Here is a 22,106-nt window from a genome sequence, read left to right as displayed (position 1 = left end):
GAAAACAAGATTTTTTTTTCTTTTTTGTAAATAGTAGGCCTGTGTAGCATCCTGATGTTGAAGTATTTTCAAATTTTAACCCTAAGTATGAAGATTATTGCATTTTAGCCATGTGTGTGAGAAGTGTTGCAAAATGGTCCTTAGTGGCATTTTTTGTAAATATCGGGTGTGGGGCATGTATGTTGGGCGCCTGGGCATACGTGGCAGGATCTCAAACCCTAATTTTTAGGGTTTGGACCCTATTTAAACATCTTTATGGTCTCCAAGTCTTTTCTCTCATCAACCTCCATTGTTTCACTTAACCTTAGCAAACCTTAGTTCCTTGTTTGAGCATTCTTAACCTTTGGTGTACATTTCAGTGACCTTGAAGGAGAAGGAATGAAGTGGAATCACCTTGGAAGCTTAAATAAGCTTTGGATTTAGAATCATCATCTATCTAGCAACCTCCACGATGTATAAAGTTCTGAACTTGGCTTGTATTTATTTAGTTCTTGTTAGCTCTTGAGTCTTGAAGCATTTTGGTTCCAAATCTTGACACATATGAGTATGGCATACTCTATGTAACATCCCAAATTTCCAATAAAAAATTCATTTTTAATTAATAAAAACCATTCTAAATACATAATATTTCAACCACATTTGTTTTTCAAAAATCCATAACATCAAATAAATTATCCAAAAACATCAGAGTGTCCCAACAAAATGTCGGAGAGTGCATGTCGCGTCAACACGCGGGGCCCTTGCCCTTAGGCTCCAAAGTACCTGAAACAACCAACAAACTGTAAGCTAATGCTTAGTGAGTTCCCCAAAGCATACCCCACACAATCCACATAATCATATAAACCATATTAGCTATATCAGTTACGCAAACCACATAAGCCATGCATATAACATATAAGGATTCCCTGGAAACCCTCCAGGGTCTTATTCCGAGTGTCATGGGAACCCCGACATGGTCTTAGCCCAATGCCTCGAGAACCCCTGAGGTTTTTTACTAAGGATGCCCTGGAAACCCTCCAGGGTCTTATACCCTAATGCCTTGTGAACCTCCCGAGGTCTTTACCTAGGATGCCGTAGAAACCCTCCAAAGTCTTACACCTAAATGTCTTGTGTTACACCCCCAAACCGAATTGGCGGAAACATTCGGGGTGGAGGATGTCATGTACAGTATCATAGCAATGCATAATAGTAAAACAAGCAACAACATCATCAATTGCATTAATAGTATAATATGTACATGTATGTTCTGAATGTACTTGTAAGACACCAAAAATATATATCAAAATAAAAGACGAGTCTGAAAGTGCTTCGTCTTCTCAAAACTTGGCCATATGTATCTATCTACTGCTGACCTGAGAATACAAGTTATTTTGAAAGAGAGGATCAGCATTTAAGTTGGTGAGTTCATAAGTATTTTAGTCTCAAAAGTTTGTATAAGCTTGAAGAAAGTGCTTGTAAATGTTTGTTGTAAATGTTTGAAACTCCTAGAAAATCCTATATTTTGTACTTATCATGAAATGTAGCCTTCTACCAAGACTCGAATGCTCTGCATGTTGGTTGTTTGTAAAAGTGAGTGTTTTTCCCAAGTGACTATCATTACCAAAATATAGTTTACATTTCCATTTATGTGAGAAGATCACAATGTGAATGCAATGGGAAAATAGTGACGTATTGTAGTATTGTATATAGTAACTATTGTTGTACTAACTACCTTAAACCGATTGTTAATTAAGGTAAAATGTGATATGATTGTAAATTTGTAACCATGCATGATCAACTAGTAAAACACGACGCTCGAAGACGTCGAAATGGTATGACATTCGTCACCCGTAGTGCAACGACCCAAAAATCATGACTAAAAATTTCGTTTGAAAAACATTACTTAAACCACGATTGTCAATCCATAACATAAAATCAGAGTGTTCATTCAAAACATATTGTTATTAACAGAGTAAAACATCCCATGTTGACTAACTATGGTGTATGTCATGCGATCATCCCGAGCTTTTCCCTCCGCTACCGGAAATACCTGAAACCAAAACTGAAAACCATAAGCACGAAGCTTAGTGAGCTCCCCCAAACCAAAACTGACTAACTATGGTGTGTGTCATGCGATCATCCCGAGCTCCCCCAATCTACCACATACATGGGTCTTGCCCACTGTATCGGACCAAGGTCCGAACTAACTTGGGTCTTGCCCACTGCATCGGACCGAAGTCCGGACTAACTGGGGCCTTGCCCCCTGCATCGGACCGAGGTCCGGACTAACTTGGGCCTTGCCTACTGCATCGGACCGAGGTCCGAGCTAACTTGGGCCTTGCCCACTGCATCAGACTGAAGTACGGACTAACTGGGGTCTTGCCCCCTGTTTCGGACCGAAGTCCGGACTAACTGAACATAGCATAACATGATCATAGTATATAACATAAGCAAATATACTGCATACTGTATCGGACTGCAGTCTTGACTAAGTAACACATAAACATGCTTGAATCACAAAGATATCAAGCATACTAAACTACTATATCGGACCAAAGTCCGGAACTACTGTTGTCTAAACGAACCGACATTGTGGTCGTAGACGTGTTCCTACTGAAAGGAAAACTTACCTCAAAAAACTAACTGTTGAAAGCCTGAGTAAAGAATCCCTAACTGTTGTTTTGGCTGCTCCCCGGCTATCCTGATCAATTAAGACACTAAATCAGAATAAGGATCCTTCTATGGGTAAAATGACTATTTTACCCCTGCTATGGTGTGGGTCATAACCAAGGCTTAAACCCTTTAGTACTTTCTAGCCCATCAATGACCCACTAAAAAAACTAATGGCCCAATTTGCCACATTAGGCCCAAATCCCTTTATTGGGCCTTACCTTAAGCCCAACACTTATCCATTGGTCCATATTAACAGACTTTTGATGGCCCACTATGGCTTAAAGGCCTAAAATCCAAAACACAGCCCACACCGAGGCCCAAAATCCATAAAGCCCAACTGGCAGCATTACGCGGGGCGTACTCTAATGTACGCTTAGCGTACAGGCTTGGTGACGAGTACGTTAGGCGTACCTGCACGTACGCTCAACATAATACTTTATTAAATCCTTCTCTGTTAAGTGCTTAATACCTCCGATTCAAAAGCTACAAACCTAGATCCAAGTCTTGTTCCATGCCCCAACCCATAAAGTTACTTACTGTGACATCCCCATTTTCACGGCCAGAAAATACCGCTTTTGTTTATGCTTTATGAAAATCAGAGTACATCTTTTAATAAAAATGTTGTGGAATTTGTTCCCAGTAAAACATGATAAATACGTTATCAAAGCATTTCCGAAGAAAAATATTTTTATTCATTTTAAAACATTTGGGATGTCATCATCAATACAGAAACATAAGCATAAACAGAACTTACATCCATTATCACGAGTGATTTATATCTCCTTAATCTCTCAGTGTAATGTGACTTCATAACAACATATGTGATATAAATAAACTGAGTGGGTCAGGTTGGGAAACCTGGTAAGTACATAGGGTTTTCAACCCACAATAATATAATTATTTTTATTTAAACAATTATGCAATCAACCCAATTACCCATCCCCATTATCTTCTTTATTCTCAAGGATCTACCCTAAGAATCAACTATTCCTCGTTCATTTATTCCTAAGGATCATTCTAAGGAATAGGCATGAAGTCCATCGTTGCCACGATTTACACAATAGGCACTAACTTTGCATAGTTGTCAGGGGTTAGGCATCAAGTCTGCATGATCGCCAAGGTTTACACAACGGGCACTAAGTCTACATAGTAGCCAGGGTTTAGGCATCAAGTATGCATGATCGCCAAGGTTTAGGCACCAAGACTACATGGTCGCCAGGGGTTAGGCATCAAGTCTGCATGATCACCAAGGTTTACACAACAAGCACTAAGTCTACATATTCTCCAGGGTTTAGGCATCAGGTCTGCATGATCGCCAAGGTTTAGGCACCAAGTCTGCATGGTCTCCAAGGTTTAGAGTACCCCGGGTGAATACATCGTTCACAACACCTACAGGTTGCGAGCCTGCTAGTGTTCCACTGGACTGTTTAGAATAGTCCGTGGTTGTCTGTAACCCCCGTAGATTAGGGCTAATCAATTTAGAGATGATAAGCATCAAAAACGATTTTTTGATAGAAGACTATTTAAAATGAATAATCTTAACTAAGTTGTAGTATATGTCACAAGGTTTCCGTGCATATAAAGAACGCCGAAATCCGAGTTATAACGAAGAAGTCATGACCTGTCGAAGTGTCGCGACAGAACCAACACGACGCTGAATGACGTAAAAAGTGAATTTACGTTAGATTGATATTTAGCCTTAGCGATCTAAACAAAAGTCGTAGAGTTAGTTAAACCATGAGCGTGCATAAAAAGAACGTCCGAATCTGACTTCGTATGAGGAAGTTACAATTTTTCTAACTTTCGACTTAGCGGTATGCAACCCGAATACTCGATTTGAGATCAAGCAGTTTTTAGCCGAAACAATCTAAACGAGAATCGAAGATCTTGTTGATAGTAGTCAAACGGTAAAAAGACAGGCGAAAACGGATGTCGGATGAATAAGTTGTGAATTTATAACGGAGTTTTCCTATCCCAGCCTACTAAAAAATAATATAATAAAATAATTTCAAAATTAGCCAACGTAGTCTAAATGAAAGTTGTAGAGCATAATCTCACCTACGCGTAGATATAAAGAACGTCGAAAACAGAGCTCGTATGCAAAAGTTATGAATTTTTGAAGATCGTGGCACGCATACCAAAGCTTATCCGAAGCGTACGCCCAACATAACTAAGATTACGCCTAGCGTACTGAGTACTCCCAACGTACTTGGAAATTACGCCCAACGTAATTCTAGACCCAACAACCTATAAATAGAAACTGAGATCAGTCATTTTCTTTGCTCGTTTTCTTTATTCTCTCTAAGTTTTTGCCTCGATTTGCATGCCAATTATATCCCGAAGCCCCGGTATTATTCCCGATCCCCGAAGCAAGTTCCGAAGTCCCGAAGATCCCGAGAAGTGAGATTCCCGAGCTGAAGCCCTGCGTGCGAGGAGCCCGGTTTTTGTAAAGATCTTCCAGATCTACCAAAGAATACTACTTCTAAAAGTTGTAGTGTTGTCCGATCATCTTCTGATCAAGTGAGTGTATAGTCACTTTCATCTTACACATAGATATGAAGTATTTTATAAAATACGTGTTATGTATATATATATATATATATATATATATATATATATATATATATATATATTGTTGTTTATATGCGTGAGTGCATAATTACTTTCTTCTAACACATAAATATAAAGTATTAGCTATGAAATACATGTTGTGTGTTATATATTAATTATCTATTTTGAGATGGACTTGGAATTAGTATTTTTATACGGATGTTAAATGATTTAAATTGTATTTGTATTTATATCTACAAAAATGTTGGGTAGAATATGGGTAGATGGAATAGTTGTTGACGATGCGACTTCGTGCTTATTGTGTAAACCTTGGTGACTATGAGACGTAGTGCCAATTGTATGAACCCTGGTGACTATGCGACGTAGTGCATGTTGTATAAACCGTGGTAGCAAATGGAATTTGTGCTAGTTCCTTAGGAAAATTCTTAGGAATGAATGAAGAAAGTATAGTCGATTCTTAGGGTAAAACCTTAAGAAATAAAGAAGATAATGGGGATGGGTAATTTGGTTGATTGTTTGATGATTGAATATAATAAATATATTATTGTGGGTTGAAAACCTTATATGCTCACCAGGCTCCCAAGCCTGACACACTCAGTTTTCTTTGTATTACAGGTAATGGTACAAGAGTATAAGTTTGTGGACTTAACGAGAGATTTTGGATTATAAATCAGTGGTTATAAATGAGTGTTGTAAGGTCTATTTTATATTGTTTATGCTTTTGATTTGTATCAGAACATGATATCCCGAGGTTTAATTATTTAATAAAAATACATTCTTTTTGATAAATATTTTTGATAAATGGTTATCATATTTTGTTTTTGGGACAAATTCCGCAACTGTTTTCTTTAAAAAATAACTCTGATTTTAAAACAAAGCATAAACAAATTGGTCTTTTCTGACCGTGAAATTGGGGATGTCACATTGTCAAGGGCCATCGTTTGGGAAAAAGGCTTCTCACATCGTCCACCTCTAACCCTCACATTGTGGTCTATAACACCTCTCAACTCATCATCAAACTCATATTCCGTCTATTACACCTACCCATATTTAACCCCAACATTATCGTAGATATAAAATACATATACGGTTTAAATAATTAAGACATGTATAAAATCGTTCATCCAGCATACACAGCAAATATTCAGATAATATGCACGCATAACACGTAATTTATATAAAATACTTCATATCTATGTGTACGATGAAAGTAACTATGCAATCACCTGAGAAGGTGGTGACTCGGTACTCGGGCAACGCTTCGTTTACTTTAAAATAATTTACTTCGATGAAACCTAGTATTATTACCACTAGATTTTAGTCTAATATTTATCGTGACTAATTATTATTATTATTATTATTATTATTATTATTATTATTATTATTATTATTATTATTATTATTATTATATAAGCGTTTAAACAATATTTTCCAACCACTATGTACAGACAGGGGCCAAACATAAAACACCGGAGGGCAGGACCATTTTGGCGTATAGCACTTCTGAAATCCAACAACCCTATGCGACCATGTATGATCATTTTATGTTTATGTTTAATGTACTTTTAGTTCGAAGGGGAAGGACCATACCTGATCGCACCTCATCACCCTATGATTTCCGCATTTTAAGATTTTGGGATTTTGTTCTCTAACAATATGTTACCATGATACACTTTTGATTGATTTAATATGAGTATTGTATGTTTTGAATGGACTTAACAACAAAAATTTTTATCTGTATTTTGGGATGTTACAAATATTTTTTTTAAGGTTTTGGCTTTTGGATTGAATAACCGACTTTACCAAACATCCTTAAAAGGTTTAACCCAAATAATGATTGCTATGTTTCTCAAACAAAGCTGCTTATTTTAACACTAGGTTATAACCCGTGTGTTACACGGTTGACAAAGTAAACAAAATTGAAATTAAAAAAATATATATAATAGTAGTCATAGATTTACAAAAATATTTTAAAAATAGTTATATGTTTTGGGTTAAAAAACAAATTATATAAGTTATTTTTGTTTGAAAAATAAAAATATGGTGATTTTTGGGATAATAACTAAAGTATGTTGGTATTTGATTCAATACTATAAGTACCCTATTGTTTTGCATAAAAGCATAAAAATATAACTTGTTCCATTTTTGGTATGTTGTTTTTGGCTACAAATATGAAGGTTGTCGTTTGGGGGATAAAATATTTTTTTTATTATATAAATTTATATTTTGATTTAAAATATATGCACATATGTTTAGAAAATTCTTAGTGAAAAAGATATTACAAATCCACAACATAATTCATTAAACATTGTATACTTTTCTATTATAATATGATGAATCGTTCTTAGAGTTTAGGATTTTAAATATATATGAAAACATTCATTCAGATTTAATCATTTCGGTAACATAACAAAAGAAGCTTCAGAATTACCCTTATTCTTCATTTTCGTTCAATTTGATAGCTTTGGTTGGACGAATTAGACATTGGAAGCTCCTGATTTGGTTTTCACTTTCATAAACCTTTGTCAAAAGTTTTTCCTTAAATCCAAACTGATTTGCACTCCCTTTCTTCTCGCTATCTTCCTGCACCAATGAAGACATTAATAAATATATAATAAGTTATAGAATGGTGGTACCAAATTGATCCATGATATAAATATTTAGAGATTTATCAACCATGTAGAAAGGGGCATCGGACACCCATTCCAAATCTAGAAAGAAACATTTAAATTCAAAGGGGTAATATCAAATACACGAATTATATCCAAGATTGAAACTTGAAAGCATATCCAGAACTGATTCATTTAACAAGATGAACAAAAGAAATTATGCCTCAACATTTTAGTAAAACCAATTTAAGGAAAGAACTGCCAACGTAACATAAAACTTAAATTAAAATATTATGATGCAAAGGTATAACTTGTGAAATTAAAAAAATAAAGAAAATTATGTTGTTATTTCTTGCCTACACTCCATCTATAGAAAAAAGTAAATACAAAATTCAAGTAGGTTATTATGTTAAGGAAATAAATGCATAGCTTACCATATTTGAATTTTCTTTTGGCTTAATGATTTACATCTCAAACTGGTGTTCACTTTAACAATCATTATTTCAAGACTTTCTTGTAATTGAAGTTATATTACTGTCAATTTAAAAACATTGCTTGCCATTGAGTTGGTGGGAGCAGAGTACCTCCTCGGAGGCATAGTAGATTTGTCTTTTGCTTACACATTGATCAAGAACAACTTCTCTCTGCTTAGATTTTGTTTCCTTAATCACATTTCAACAATTAGGATAATGTGATATAGGTAAAATGTCTACTTTCACCTAAGCACTGATTGAAAATGTATTTTACATCTTCTATCTGAATCATTTGCACTGATCCTTCGGATCTCATCCCTATAAATCCACATGTTAGTTTAATTACGAAATTTTGAAATCCCCAATAATGGAAACACAGATAATAAACAAATATCCTGATCATATAATATGCTAATGGTGCATCCTTGGATTAAATCACATGAAAATTTTGAAATCCTGAGTTTTTACCCTGATGTAAAATTTGCAAAAGTCCTTTAAGAATTATAAAACTAAAATCGGATTAAAGAATTATGATTGATAAATCGCTTCAAAGGATACAAATGTTTAGTTATATAAGCTTATCTACTTAACCATCAATAGAAAGAAACTTAATGAGAGAATTATAGCATGATCGATGTTTTATAAGCCAAGCATGGAAAATTACATTGAAATAAACAAATAAGATCTTTCAAATGAAATCATTGCAAAACTCAACCTTTTGATGGGGACATGTCATATTCATAGGAATTGTTTTCCATAACCCCGTAGCCAGCATCGTCATCTACAATTCGCCAACAACTCCTCCATTCATGTCATCGTATCCGATTTTTGCTGATTTTTTGAGATTTATAAGTGGTTCCAAGTAAAAAAAAACTTCATTCATCACATGATTACAGGCTAACGAAATAGAATTACAAATCGATTTAGGGCTTAAAGATCAAAGGTTCAAGAGCAAAAAATCGAAATCATTACCCCGAGTTGATGTTAAAGTTCAGTTTCCTCATTCTTATTTATCTTATTACATAAAAATTATCAATTGATTTAAAAAATACCTAAATATTGAAGCAAAACCATAAACCCTTAAAGATTTTGAGTTCGTACTTGAGGTGTATTTGAGGAAAAATTTGACGCACTTAATCCCCAAACAAAGCTCCTCCATTTGAAACTGAAAATAGAATAAGAATAATAGGACAGATAGATTAGAAATTGACAAGGGTACCAAAAATGGTTAACCGACTATCAAAATCAAACCCATAAATCGTGAAATCATATAAGGAATCGAAAACAAAAAATAAAAATATGAATCATTTCCATAAAGATTGGCGATTGCGTGGAGAAGAAGTCAAGTCTCCCTCGTTATCATCATTATCATTAGATCGTGTAGAGAGAAATGGCATATTGGTGAAGGAAGAAAAGGTTTTGCAACTTTGATGATCAATGGCGGGTGGTGTTGACGGAGACTGAACAACGGTATGATATTTAAATGGGTATAGGATAGAGGAGACCTTTGTTTAGGGTTTTTGTAAAGATAAACATACGATTATTTCAATGTTGATTATAGAATCAAGATTTCTTGTGATTTTGTTGCTGATTTTATGGGATGGTTACTGATTTTATGGGTCGATTATTATCAAAATTAAATATCAAAATTAAATAGAAACCGATAAACAAATTGAGGGGCAAAACATAATTACGGGAGGCAGAATGAATGACACGTAGCAATCAGAGGATTTAAAAAACAGCCACGTGTCATTGTAAGGAATCTTTTATTAGGTAGAGAGATGTTTTCAGGTTGGAAGATATAGTTAACGGGGGTGTTTGAGATTGATTTTCAAAACAACTTGTTTTACTTTTTGAAAATCCAATAAATCAAAAATAATGCCTGACAATGTCAAAAACATTTAAAAAAATAACCTTTCCATTAGTTGTAAAAAACCTTCAAAAATGAGTTTTGAAAATTATGTAAAACTTGACTTTTAAAATATTCTTTTAGTTTTTCACCTATAATAGCTTCAAAAAAAAAAAAGATTTTCAACAAAATACTTTTTAACTTATTGACTTTTATCACTATAAAAATTAATCTAAACATTTTTATTTTTTAAAACTTCTTTTATCACCACCATAAATTAATAAACATTTTTACCCAAAAACAATTTTTAAGTTCAAAAAACAATCCCAAACACCTCCCTCAAAGATGAACCAAACATTTGGATCTCTAAATTTAAAAGAAGTTTATTTGAAATTTAAGATGTATGTAAAAATATTTATTTTATTTTTGACTCTTGTTATATTGTTACATCTTTGTGCACATTGTCGTTTTAATATTTTTAAATGTTAAGAAAATTGGGGCTTTTTTTACCAAATCGTTTTTTTTAATGAATCTTAATTTATAAAATTCATTTTAAAGCTTGTTTAAAACTCCACTGCGAAATACTCTCAAAGCGACGTCCATTGTCTAGTGGGTCCAGCTAAATTGGTGGTTATTATATGGAAATTTCTTAATTTTATTCCATTTTTGAAAAAAAAAACTTTTAAATATGACAATTTTTTCCAGTTAGAAACGATATTTTAATAAAAATGTGGTTATGGTGGATAAAAATACGGATGAGCTTTTAGATTTACAAATCTGACCATGACTAGTTAATGTAATGTAAATAGATGAGGAAGGGAGCTGCACTACATTACCGATTGCTTTTGACCATAAAAGACAAGTCTGCTCCTTCCACAGTCATTTTCGTCACCCACGCGCACCCCTACCAAGTGTACTACACACCCCACATTTACACGCGTACACTCTCACGTGCCACCATCCGGAACAGACATATAATGGAATTCAATTCGTAAGCGGGCCCCTTCCTTCATCTCATTCCCATCCCCACCAAAAAAGTGAAATATGTGAGAGAGAAAACACACACACACACACTTGCACCAACGTTTGCAGAGAGAGTTCCAAAGCCTTCAAGTTTTATTTCTATCTTCAATCCATTTCCGTACGTTACATTCATTCTCGGTTTGGAAAATTATTTGGTGAGTTTTTAGCTTTTTGTTTCTGTAATCCTTTTGATATACTTGGCTATGGAATATGTATGGATTTTGTTATTTGCATGTTTTGTGTGCGAGGCCTTGGGCCTTGGGAGTTGAACCCGATTGTTTGTAGTTAGCGAATTCTGCTTATCATCATTAGCATCCTTAATAAAAATTAAACGAAGATGAGGATGAAGAGAGTTTGAGCGAACTTTGTTTCTGCAATTTGTTTCATGTTTGTGCCGTTCGTATTCTGTTTGATTTTCTGGCAAGTCGCGGTGGTTACTTATCAACCTGCTATGTATCTTTGAGGTATTTTGTGAAAGAACTGCGGGCTGTATGGATAGAATGATTGTAGATGTCGACTGCAAACAAAAATATGTATAAAGTTTTTATGTGAAAATGATTAGGTTTGGCGAATAAAGGGTAGTGATTTCCTGGGGTTCTAATATAATCATTTAGGTACTTTTGGATGGGGAAAATTTATTGTGTTTTGGGGTTAGCTCTTTTAGGGTAGTGTTTGTTCTTGTTATGTTAATGTAATTTGTATCCAGGAGTTATTCTTATGTGTAAATGTGTTATGTAGGGGATTTAGTTGTTCATATTGGCCTATTGCAGAAAGAAATTATTTGAAGTGTCAATAGAAGTCATACCTGTAATTTGTTCTATACGAAATTACCAATGGTTCTCTTGAAGGATATGGTAAAAGCCTAAAAGGCCAGGCGTTCTTGAAATGTGTGAAAGAGACAATGCTTCACAAAACATAATTACAAGGTAAAATTATAGGGTGGTTAACCCTTAACAGGGAAGATATAGGGGTTAGTTGAAACAATAAGTAGAAGATTGTGAATATTGTATATGTTGAAGTTGAGCCGCTCAAGTAATCGAATTAGAGAGTGTAAATTCTCAAGAAGATGAGACACAAGCTTTAAGTACTGATATTCAATTCATGTTTACAAAGCTAAGACACATGATAGTTCTTGTGATGCATAAGAGCTTGAAAATGATGCCGTTAGGATTAAACAATAAAAGGGATAGAATCATACATGTTTATATAAAACCGGACATATATATATATATATAAGAGCCTGAAAGTGATATACTTAAGATTAAAGGATAAAAGGGATATTATCATATTTGCCAAATCAGTGGTATGGGAGGTGCTTATAAATTTCATTAGCTCGTTTGCTGTGGATGTGGGTTTTTATGTATTTAATCAAATAAATTTTGTGTAGTACTTAGAAAAAATTGTTGGGGTGGACATTAATTGGCTAGAAGCTCTTTAGGAGATCTTAATGGTCATGTAGATAGAGATAGTAGCTGCTTTGAATGAATTTATGTGTGTTAATAAGAGTCAAGAAGAAGAAATTGTACATTTTATAGTAACTTAAGATTTGGTGGCTTGGAAACAACTTCAAGAAACATGATTCTCACATAGAAAGGTTTGTACTAGGCAAATATAACATGTATCCCATGACTATATATTATTTTTTGTTTCTTCTTTTTACATGAAGGCCATGAAAAAAGTGTATATGTTATATCCTAAAATCCATCTACATTTGAAAATTTACAGCTACTGCACTGTCATTGTATCAGATTGCTTAATTCTGTACTTTTAAAAAAAAAAATATATTTGGAACTCATTCTTTGCAGTTATGTCCGGGAGCATTAATGAGGTCGTCGGGTGTATGCTTCATGAATATCAGTTTTAGCATATTATTCCTCTTAATAGCATTTTAAAGTATCAACAGTTGACAAGCTTGAATGATTGGTAGTAAAATGGTGCTGACATACAAGAGGAAGCGGTTCTCTTCAAGACCTGGTTTAGGGTTTGAAAATGAGTGCCCTGATCAATCTTCTGGATGTGAAACTTTACAAGTACTGAAAACATCAGTCACAGAAGAAGATTCAAAACATGAATCTGAGAGAAAAGATCCAGAGGTAATTCTTGTATCGAGTTTCTATTATAACAGTTTAATGATATAGTGAATTTAATTTTCGTTTTTAGTATAGACTTGTGGAATACACATGCTAGTGTCTTTCTGCCATGCTTGTTCTTCTCTTGATTAAGTCATTGTTTATCCAGATTTATTTCCAGCTAATTTGTTCTGCTCTTGATTTTGTTCAATAAATTCTGGTGTTTCATAAGAGTTGTATTTTTATAATTGTTTTTCTGGGACTGGTTGGCCTCAATTCATACTGATATGAAAACTATAGGAGTTTGAGTTGTTAGTGATACTTGTGAGATGAAGTTACAACTGCATATTCTTTCTGCCCATAATCATATCCCCATTACTTGGTTCTTTCTTAACCAGCTGTTCAACTTTTGTGCAGATATTGAACCCATGTTCTGTATATAGTGGTGGCAGCATTGCAGTCCAGTGTGACAGCATACAGGACACGGGGAACTCATCATCTGAGATGGTTAAAACAAATGTGGACATTGTTTCAGATCCTTGCAATTTGGTATCTGTAAGTGGACAGGTCAACAATGAATCTAGTTTAGAAGCAGTTGACTTACCCTCAAAGGGTAAGTCTGCAGACACAGTGAAAGGGTTCCCGTTGATAACATTCAGTCGCAGATCCAGACACAAGAAAGCTGTGGATGGGAGTGGGTCAACTGTTTTGGAGAAAGATGATTTACTGGTGACCAGTGGTAGTAATGCCACAATGAATAATGGTGTTCATGTACATCTTTCAACAGATTTTACAGGAAATGATCCTAATTCTAGATGCTGCATGGCAAGTCAAGAAAAGGTAACCTATTTTACTTAAACTTGAAATGCACTTTGTTTTTTTTGCTTATGTTCTTGTTGGCTCGTTTTTCCTTTTATACTTTTATAGGTTATTATTTACTTGTTAGTCCTGTGTCTGTTTTGATGTTGAAAGTCTACATGAAAATATTGCTGGAAGTAATTTCGTTTACTAGAGAGCAAGAATCACATAGTCTCTCGTTTGGAACCATAATTATTGCACAGTTTTGACTTTGAGACGAAAGATGAGAAATCTCTTAACTTAGTATTGTGCTTTAGTTTGATTGATCATATTTTGTGATATTAATAAATGCTCCTTCGGGTTATAAATTGTTTTAAGAAAGATAATACCATTATTTGGGTTTGTAATGAGTGTTCCTTAGGGTACCAACAGATGTTGAATTTTGCCAACTTGAATATTAGTTTGTCTTTCATCAGAATCAAGAAGTGTTTCTTGAGGGATTTTTGGTAAATTCTTGCTGCTGTTGTATTATAGATATGATTAAGGGATCATGTGCCATGGCTAAAACAAAGGGAAATGGGCTAATGAGTAATGAAAATATCAGGGGATGAATTAGGGGGTGGCAAGCATAGCATAGCATCCTGAGATAAGGGTCATGAGACCTACACCACTTCTAAGATAACCAACAAAGATACACCTGGTTGCCTAGCATCTAGCTCCCACTTTTTTGAACATAGCAAACATAACAGACGCAACCAGGTGGACTTTTGAGTCAACTTTATGGCCAAATAGAACGATTACAGTGATATCTAGATCATATGCTCCACTTTTAGGCATTGTTATAGGAGGAATCCAGTTTAATATTCACCCGAGTTATTAGTGCCACCTTTAATTTGTCATCCATAATGTCCAATAAATTACTTGATCCAGGAATAATAACAACTATTCATGCAACTCATCCTTTAATTCAAGCAAAGGAGTGGGACACATGGCATCTTTGTGGTATTATTTGCTACACAGAAAGGAAAGTGAGTATTTCACCACAAGTCCTCGCCAACTGAGACCTGTCTTTCCAAAAAGTCCAACCAAAACCAGAGCCATAGAAAACCATGACTAGGGCTCTGTTGAAACCTACTGTACTGCCTGGATACTATATTAGACCAGTGGATTTTTGATGTTGATTATGCCAGAAAATAATGAAGTCCGAACCACAATTTTCCTTTAGATGATAAAATCATGTCATGTGACATACCAATATACCATACCACTTGACTTGACTAATTTACCTTAACCCAGTAACCCCTTCATCTTCATGCCAGTTCATGTCCAGCCTGTTCCTTGGAATCTGGAGGTAGGCAATTCTAGTAATTTTTCTTTGATGCACATGTTTGGTTTTGTTCATCTTCGTCATGATGAACATGATTTTGTTGGTATTTTGATAGTAGCTTTGTTAGATTCATTCTTCCACTAATTAGAATTTTTTTAACTCTTAAAGCATCCTCTAAGTCTAAGAAGCCATATTCCTTCATATATCCATTGACATATTACGCAAAATAATAGTCCAGATTCCTTTTTGGTTTGTCCCAAAATAATAGCCTACTTCTAAAAATAAATATCCCTTTTACCAAAATACCCCTCATTATCAGTTAACCTATCATGGAATTAAATGCAACAAAAGGGTAAGACTGTCATCGTGAGAATGCTTGGTCAACATTGTGTGATCGGTTAGGTTTACCTGTGGATGCTTTAAATACATAAAATCATGCTGAAAGCGGTTGCTTCCTAGTCAAATTGACATTTGTTCAGGGTAGATAAAAAGTAATATTTTAATTTTATGGACTTGTTCCTTTGAATATCAGTTTGGTTACATCTTTAAAATCTTTTATTGGAAAAAGAAAAACCCATGGGGCTTGAGGATGGCCGTCATTGAAGTAACAAACCAGGAATTGGAATAATGGAATATGAAGGAATTGAGCACAGCACATGGAGAGGTGAGAGGCATTTGCTTGTGATTAAAAGGGTATGTAATGTGCGTATTTTCAACAAGAGGAACTTTTAGGATGGGATATTAAAACCCACCAGTCAAGGGATTTTGTCTTTGTGGATTACAAACGAATGCAGGATTAGAAAGGAGTTGAATTCCAGTTCAGACTGGAAGAAATTATCCAACTCTTTCAAGAATATGTTGTGCAAAGTGTATTTTTGTTTGTAGTCTCCTTGGTTTATTCTTTCTCTCATATAATCGATCTAATGGTTGTTTTCACTTTTTTTATTTTATGACAGAAAACGAGTGAAGATGTTGGTGATCTTCATTCACTTCCCGTTCCTAAAATTGAAATGTATGTTGAATATTCTTCTTTTCCAAATGCTACCTCTTTCACATCATATTCTCACTTCCCATTTTTAGCTGACTTCAGCAATGATAGAGAAACTAGTGAAGAGTTGGTGACTGAAAAATGCATTTTAAAGGACACCCCAGCCATAACAAAACCAACATCAGGTAAGAATGATCAGTATGGTGTTTTCTTGTATGATAATGATTGTGAGTTGTGAGGGATTAATGGAGCAGGAATGGCACCAATGGATGCAATGTCTCATGTGGGACTGGGAATTTTAAAAGATAAACAGCCGGAAGCATCCGCATCAGAGGGCCATGTTGACGAATCACGAGTCTTATCAAGCGATGGAGTTATCACCGGCACCGACAAGAAAAGAGATGGGGGCTCGCTTGCTTCTTTTGATCTGTCAAAGCCTCCGCCTGGTTAGTATGTTTTGCTTAAACTTAACTTGTAACAAAACTAAACTAGTGTTCAATATGATTGAATATGGAATGAAATGGTTTATTACTTTATTCTATTTTGGATATTAAAAAAAAAACAAACTATTTGTTTTGTCTGCTCGAATGGAGTAGACCATTCTTGAAGGAGTGCGTTCATTCCATTCCTTAGCCAAGGGTTGTGTTGTGCTGTCAACAGTGCATCATGGAATGGAATGAAAATTGCAATATAACCCATTTTTCTTTACTTAATCTTAATTGACACAAATTATACTTTTGGTCCTTTACTATAGCTGATTTTTGCAATTCTGCTCCTTATTGAGGTTCTTGTAACATTCTTCTTCACTGTTTTAGTTGATATGACTGCTTTTGTTCCAAAAGTACAACTGATTTTGCAGTTTTGGTCCCAATAATAATATAAGCCATTTTACTTGGAACAAGGACAAAAAACGTTACAAAAACCTTCATTAAGGATCAAAATTGCAAAAGAAAACTTTTTGGGACCAAAATTGAGAAAATCAGCTAATATTCAGGGACCAAATTATAATTTACTCTCTATTTTTTATTTATTATATTCTTACTAGGTGTGAGACCTGTGGACTACACGGGTTGATTAATAAAATATTAAATATCAAGATGTAAAATATTAAATATTAAGATGTAAAATTTCGAAATAGATACAAACAAAATGATGAAAGCTACATCTTTTTGTTATATCATGAGGTCATATCTCTATTTTTTAAAGAAATACAATATAATATTATTATAGCATTGATGATAATATGTTGGTTGTTTTTTAAGACATTACTATAAAATTTTCAAATAAATAATTATTTTTTGTTATATCATGAGGTCATATCTCTATTTTTTAAAGAAATTACCATTAAAGTTTCAAATAAAAAACGGTTTGATAAAAAAGTCTAAAAACTAATTTATTCTTTTGTTATATCTCTAAAACCAATAAATAAAATAAAATTTCCTTGTTATTTATTCATATAAGCGTCAAAAAAAAAAAAGAAAAAAAAAGAAAAAAGAAACATGTAATTTACGTTTTTTTGTTTTATCTTTAATGACAATCCCACCTTTTAAATTTTTAAAAATCTTTTAAAATCTTAATTAAGACAAAGGTAGCGATTCTTGAATGACAATTACACAACTTGAAATTATACAAACTCTCTAATTCTATTCTTTCCTCTCTTGACACTAATCAATTAAATCCTAATTGATTTCGGTTTTAAAAACATGGATTCGAATGGTCTAAAGTAAATTCAAATATGATCCACTCTAACCAAATTAAAATTCAGATGGATTGTTTTTTAAAATTCGGTTTCAATAGACAAAATATTTTAAAAAAATATATACATTTGAAAATTAGCGAACCTTATAAATGAAAGTACATTGCTACTTACAAAAACTGCCACACACACATACATTTGGATACACTCATATAATGCTACATAGTTTTGTTTCTTTGACAATATGACAATAACATTTTATATGAATCTTATAGAGAAGATAAAATAACTATGACCATAGATTTTAGAAAAATCAAAAAAATGATTATGAGGGACTAAGAGGTAGTTTTATACTCTTTCCAATAATATTGGATGAAATTCATATAAAACATAAATAATCTCCAACACAAGTTCATTTTGATTCATTCACATTCTGTTTTGGAAAAGAGATATGTTTAACGTATGAGGAAATTACTTCACAAAATATTTATTGTAATACTAACATTTCAACAATTGACAATAGATTACGTCTTTTATAAGAACTATTGACAATTTTGGCCACTAATCACGTTTGCACCTGTCTTTGTAAAAAACATTTAGACTAATAGGAAACAAAATATTATTATGATACTTTTAACCCTTATTTTAATATTTAATGTTTTGATATAATGGCTTGAAGTCCATTGAAATAATGCGCATGATTAATTATATGGTAAATTGAAATACCATACAAGAGATATTGTATTATTTTGGAAAGGATATAGGATTAGCTGTGAATTTGAGGGTGGCAGAATAAATTTTGATGACATATTAGGAAAGTAAGGGAAATATAGCATATATATATATATATATATATATATATATATATATATATATATATATTCTTCATTTTCTGGAATTATTTTGTTATTAATAGAATAAATACATTAATTAAATTAATTAATCATTCAATACAAAAAAACACCACAAATTGAAATGTGGAATTAATTTTATTAAAAAAAACCACAAAATTATATGTGGCAAACGAATGGAAAACATGACATGTGACAAAAATCGTTTTCATTTATTAGGTTAGATTTGGATTTTAATGAGCCTTATTAAGTTCAATTTTTATTATTATTATTTTTGTGAATAAAAAAAAAATTCATTAAATAAAGTATAGTGTAAAGTAAAACTGTATGTTGTGTTTATATATAATATAAAAAATCATATGAAAATTCACTATGATCCTATAAGCCAACCAAACATAATCATGGAATGTCATGAGTCATTCCATTACATTGCTTATTCCAATATACCTTCCATTCGATTCCTTCGTCATTCTATTCCATTCCATTTGTGTTAGTGTATCCCACATCGGTGTGACATAGTCTTATAAGCGGTTATATATAATATATGTTGGAGTTCCCCTTCTCTCCACAAGGGCTCTTTTGGAGAGTTTACATGGGGGCTTCACCTATATTTACAATTCCGTTCCATCAAACCAAACAGTTGGCCACAAAAAAAGACGAGGTAGAGAGGTCAAAGAGACTGAATTACCAACTTTTCACAATCTCAAGAAATCTTTTCGATTACAAAAAATAGATAAATGGGTTTGAATTTGCTGTGAATTGTTATCACATTTCATTTCAATTGAATGAATAACTGGTTTTGTTTGGAACTTAGTGAGTAAACATGTTTCTGAATTAATTGTATTTGTGATTTGTGACTCAGAATCAGGTGGTTTGGTGGACTGCAACTTAACACTGGAATCTAGCTCTAATATACAAGTTGAAAATAATATGTCAGAAACTCATAGAGATTCAGCCGACTCTACCAGCAGAAGTCACTCCACAGTTTTGCATGAGTTTCCTTGTCAAGGAAAGGTACTGAAATTGCTTGATGAAAGAATCGGGGACGGGGAAACTCCTTTATCTCATTCTCAGGTACACTCTGGTCCCACTAGCAGCCACATGTACCCCCCTTCAGCTTCGGCATCCATAAGTCAAAGTCAAACATCAAAAAAGACCTTCCTTCAGGTATGGTATCATTGTAACAGTTTTTGAACACTATCTTGAAAAATAAAAATCCAACAGTTTTTGAATTGGCTGGCACTTTGTTTAGCATGTGTATTCGACTAATAATCAAATATCTAAGATTTGTTTTGGGATAGTTCTTTGCCTTGCTTCTCATCTCATATTTTGCTGGTGCAGCTTTTTCCGGAAGACAGAGTCCTGCCATTAAAAGAAAAATCCTTCACATCAAATGGGAAACATCTGCACTTCCGCACCTCAACACCAACACCAACACCAACACCTTCCAGTTCCACAACCCCTTTCGGTTTATCATCCCCATGGTCACCCACACCAGGGGCAGGGGCAGGGGGACACTACCCCTACCCGTCCGACTCGGTCTCCCTAATGAGACACAAAATGATGCTGGACAACATTATAAGTAAAGCAAGGATCACAAGTGGTGGTAAAAAAGAGAATTTCACGTGGTCGGAGGACGAACTCGACTTTTTATGGATCGGTGTAAGGAGACACGGGATCGGAAACTGGGATTCCATGTTACGTGATCCCCGTCTTCATTTTGCATACCCGAGGTCCCCGAGGGAGTTGGCTGAACGGTGGGAGGAAGAACAATCAAAGCTTTTAATTACCAAAACGCCCCCCTCGCAAAGTAAGCGGTTTCGACCTACGGTTTCCAAGAAATATGATGAACCACAACCACAATTGTCCCTTGGTGTGAAGGGGAACTTACCTCATTGGCTCTGGGAAGCTGTTACTGTTCCACCTTCTGTTTCATACACGGGTCAATCTGGAATGATGCACTGGATTAACCAACCGTTTTCGGGATCTGTGGGACCACAAGGTGGGACCCGTTTGCCCGACCCGATGGTATTGAATGGGTCGGGTGAAGTAATTGGGCCCCACCGTTGCACTTCTGCTTCTGTTGGGAAAGTGGATGAGGTGATTGTGATAAACAGTGATGCGTCTTCTGAGGAGACTATATCTGATGATCATAGACAGTGTTAGTTAGGGGTTAGGGGTTAGCTGCAGGCAGGGTGAGTAGACTTGTATGGATGTTTGAATCGTGTACAGGTCAAATCATGTTTGGATTTGTATGTTGCTATGGATATGGATATGGGAGTTTTTGAACTAAACTAATTGGGAAATTAGTTATTTTTTTTTCAGGGGCTAAATGCAACAAAATACTAACATATTTTCATATATTTGATTATTATAACATGTAATAGTCTCATTTTTGGCTCGAATTAGGGCCAATTCTGCCTTAGAAATTTAATACAAAGGTAAACTATGCGGAAGTTATCTCAAATTATGCAAATTTTACAACAAATGATCAACCAGCCAGGTGTTACTAAACCTGAGTTTAATCTAGTCTTGTCACAACTATTGTTAACCATTAAGTATTAATGTACTGATAATAGAAACTCAAAGAAAACATTAAAATAGCCGTTCAACACACGATTAACCAATTAACTCTGTATGTACTTAAAAAAAGGTAATGACATACACGTTTTATTTTTTTTTTGTAGTAGATTGAAGATCCCATATATTAAAACATAAACACTAAAACCCAATGAGATGCCATTTTATGGCAATTGCATCTTTTAAACTAAAAGCAACAACATTGAGCTGAATAAACTGTAAGAAAATGACTAATATGTAAATAAAAAGCTAGCACTCATAATTTAGAAAATGACATCTAATGCATGTATCATTAATGTTAACTCTTGCAAACTAACAACTTAAATAACTTTCTTTGTTTGCACTGGTTCAACTTAGGTTTTTAGCAAGATTTTTTGATAAATTGAACGGTTAAATCCTAATCAGAAATAAATAACTAAAAACTCAATCATGATTGACCCACTCTTTTCACTAGATTACAGTCCAACTGATTTGACTGGCACGTCAACTCGGGTTTTAAAACATTGTTCATGTGTGGAATGCTGCACCCCAACTGTTAGGCTCCAATCATAGAGCATAGTTTCACGATATATGTCATGCAAAATCGGTCGAAAGAAATTCATAAATTAAGCAGTTTGGAT

At 34.1% G+C, this 22,106-nt stretch overlaps 1 protein-coding gene across 2 annotated transcripts; it reads left to right on the top strand.

Annotated features, from left to right (window-relative positions):
• Nucleotides 1-11,175: 11,175 nt before the first annotated feature.
• LOC145009066 (uncharacterized) lies at nt 11,176-21,230 on the top strand. 2 transcript variants are annotated; one of them, XM_078967728.1, is made up of 8 exons: nt 11,176-11,332; nt 13,105-13,270; nt 13,664-14,086; nt 16,328-16,383; nt 16,462-16,544; nt 16,614-16,805; nt 19,769-20,073; nt 20,248-21,230. In XM_078967728.1, the coding sequence occupies exons 2-8, from the start codon at nt 13,109-13,111 to the stop codon at nt 21,070-21,072; spliced, it is 2,046 nt and encodes a 681-aa protein (XP_078823854.1). In that variant the 5' UTR covers nt 11,176-11,332; nt 13,105-13,108; the 3' UTR covers nt 21,073-21,230. The 2 variants fall into 2 exon arrangements, with proteins under 2 accessions (XP_078823854.1, XP_078823853.1); XM_078967727.1 differs by having other exon boundaries at nt 12,983-13,270.
• The last annotated feature ends 876 nt before the right edge of the window (nt 21,231-22,106 follow it).

Source organism: Lactuca saligna, chromosome 8 (genome assembly GCF_052625555.1).
Source record: "Lactuca saligna cultivar CGN05327 chromosome 8, ASM5262555v1, whole genome shotgun sequence".
Classification (NCBI taxonomy): Eukaryota; Viridiplantae; Streptophyta; class Magnoliopsida; order Asterales; family Asteraceae; genus Lactuca; species Lactuca saligna.
Note: the sequence above shows the minus strand (reverse complement) of the source record. Positions and strands in the feature narration are given on the sequence as shown.

What these genes read in the sequence shown, in the direction of transcription:
- LOC145009066 (XM_078967727.1), top strand. Translation starts at nt 13,094, where the DNA reads ATGATTGGTAGTAAAATGGTGCTGACATACAAGAGGAAGCGGTTCTCT. An exon ending in CCCGTTCCTAAAATTGAAAT is followed by an intron (nt 16,384 to 16,461) that starts GTATGTTGAATA and finishes AGCTGACTTCAG; the next exon opens with CAATGATAGAGAAACTAGTG. An exon ending in CAAAAAAGACCTTCCTTCAG is followed by an intron (nt 20,074 to 20,247) that starts GTATGGTATCAT and finishes TTGCTGGTGCAG; the next exon opens with CTTTTTCCGGAAGACAGAGT.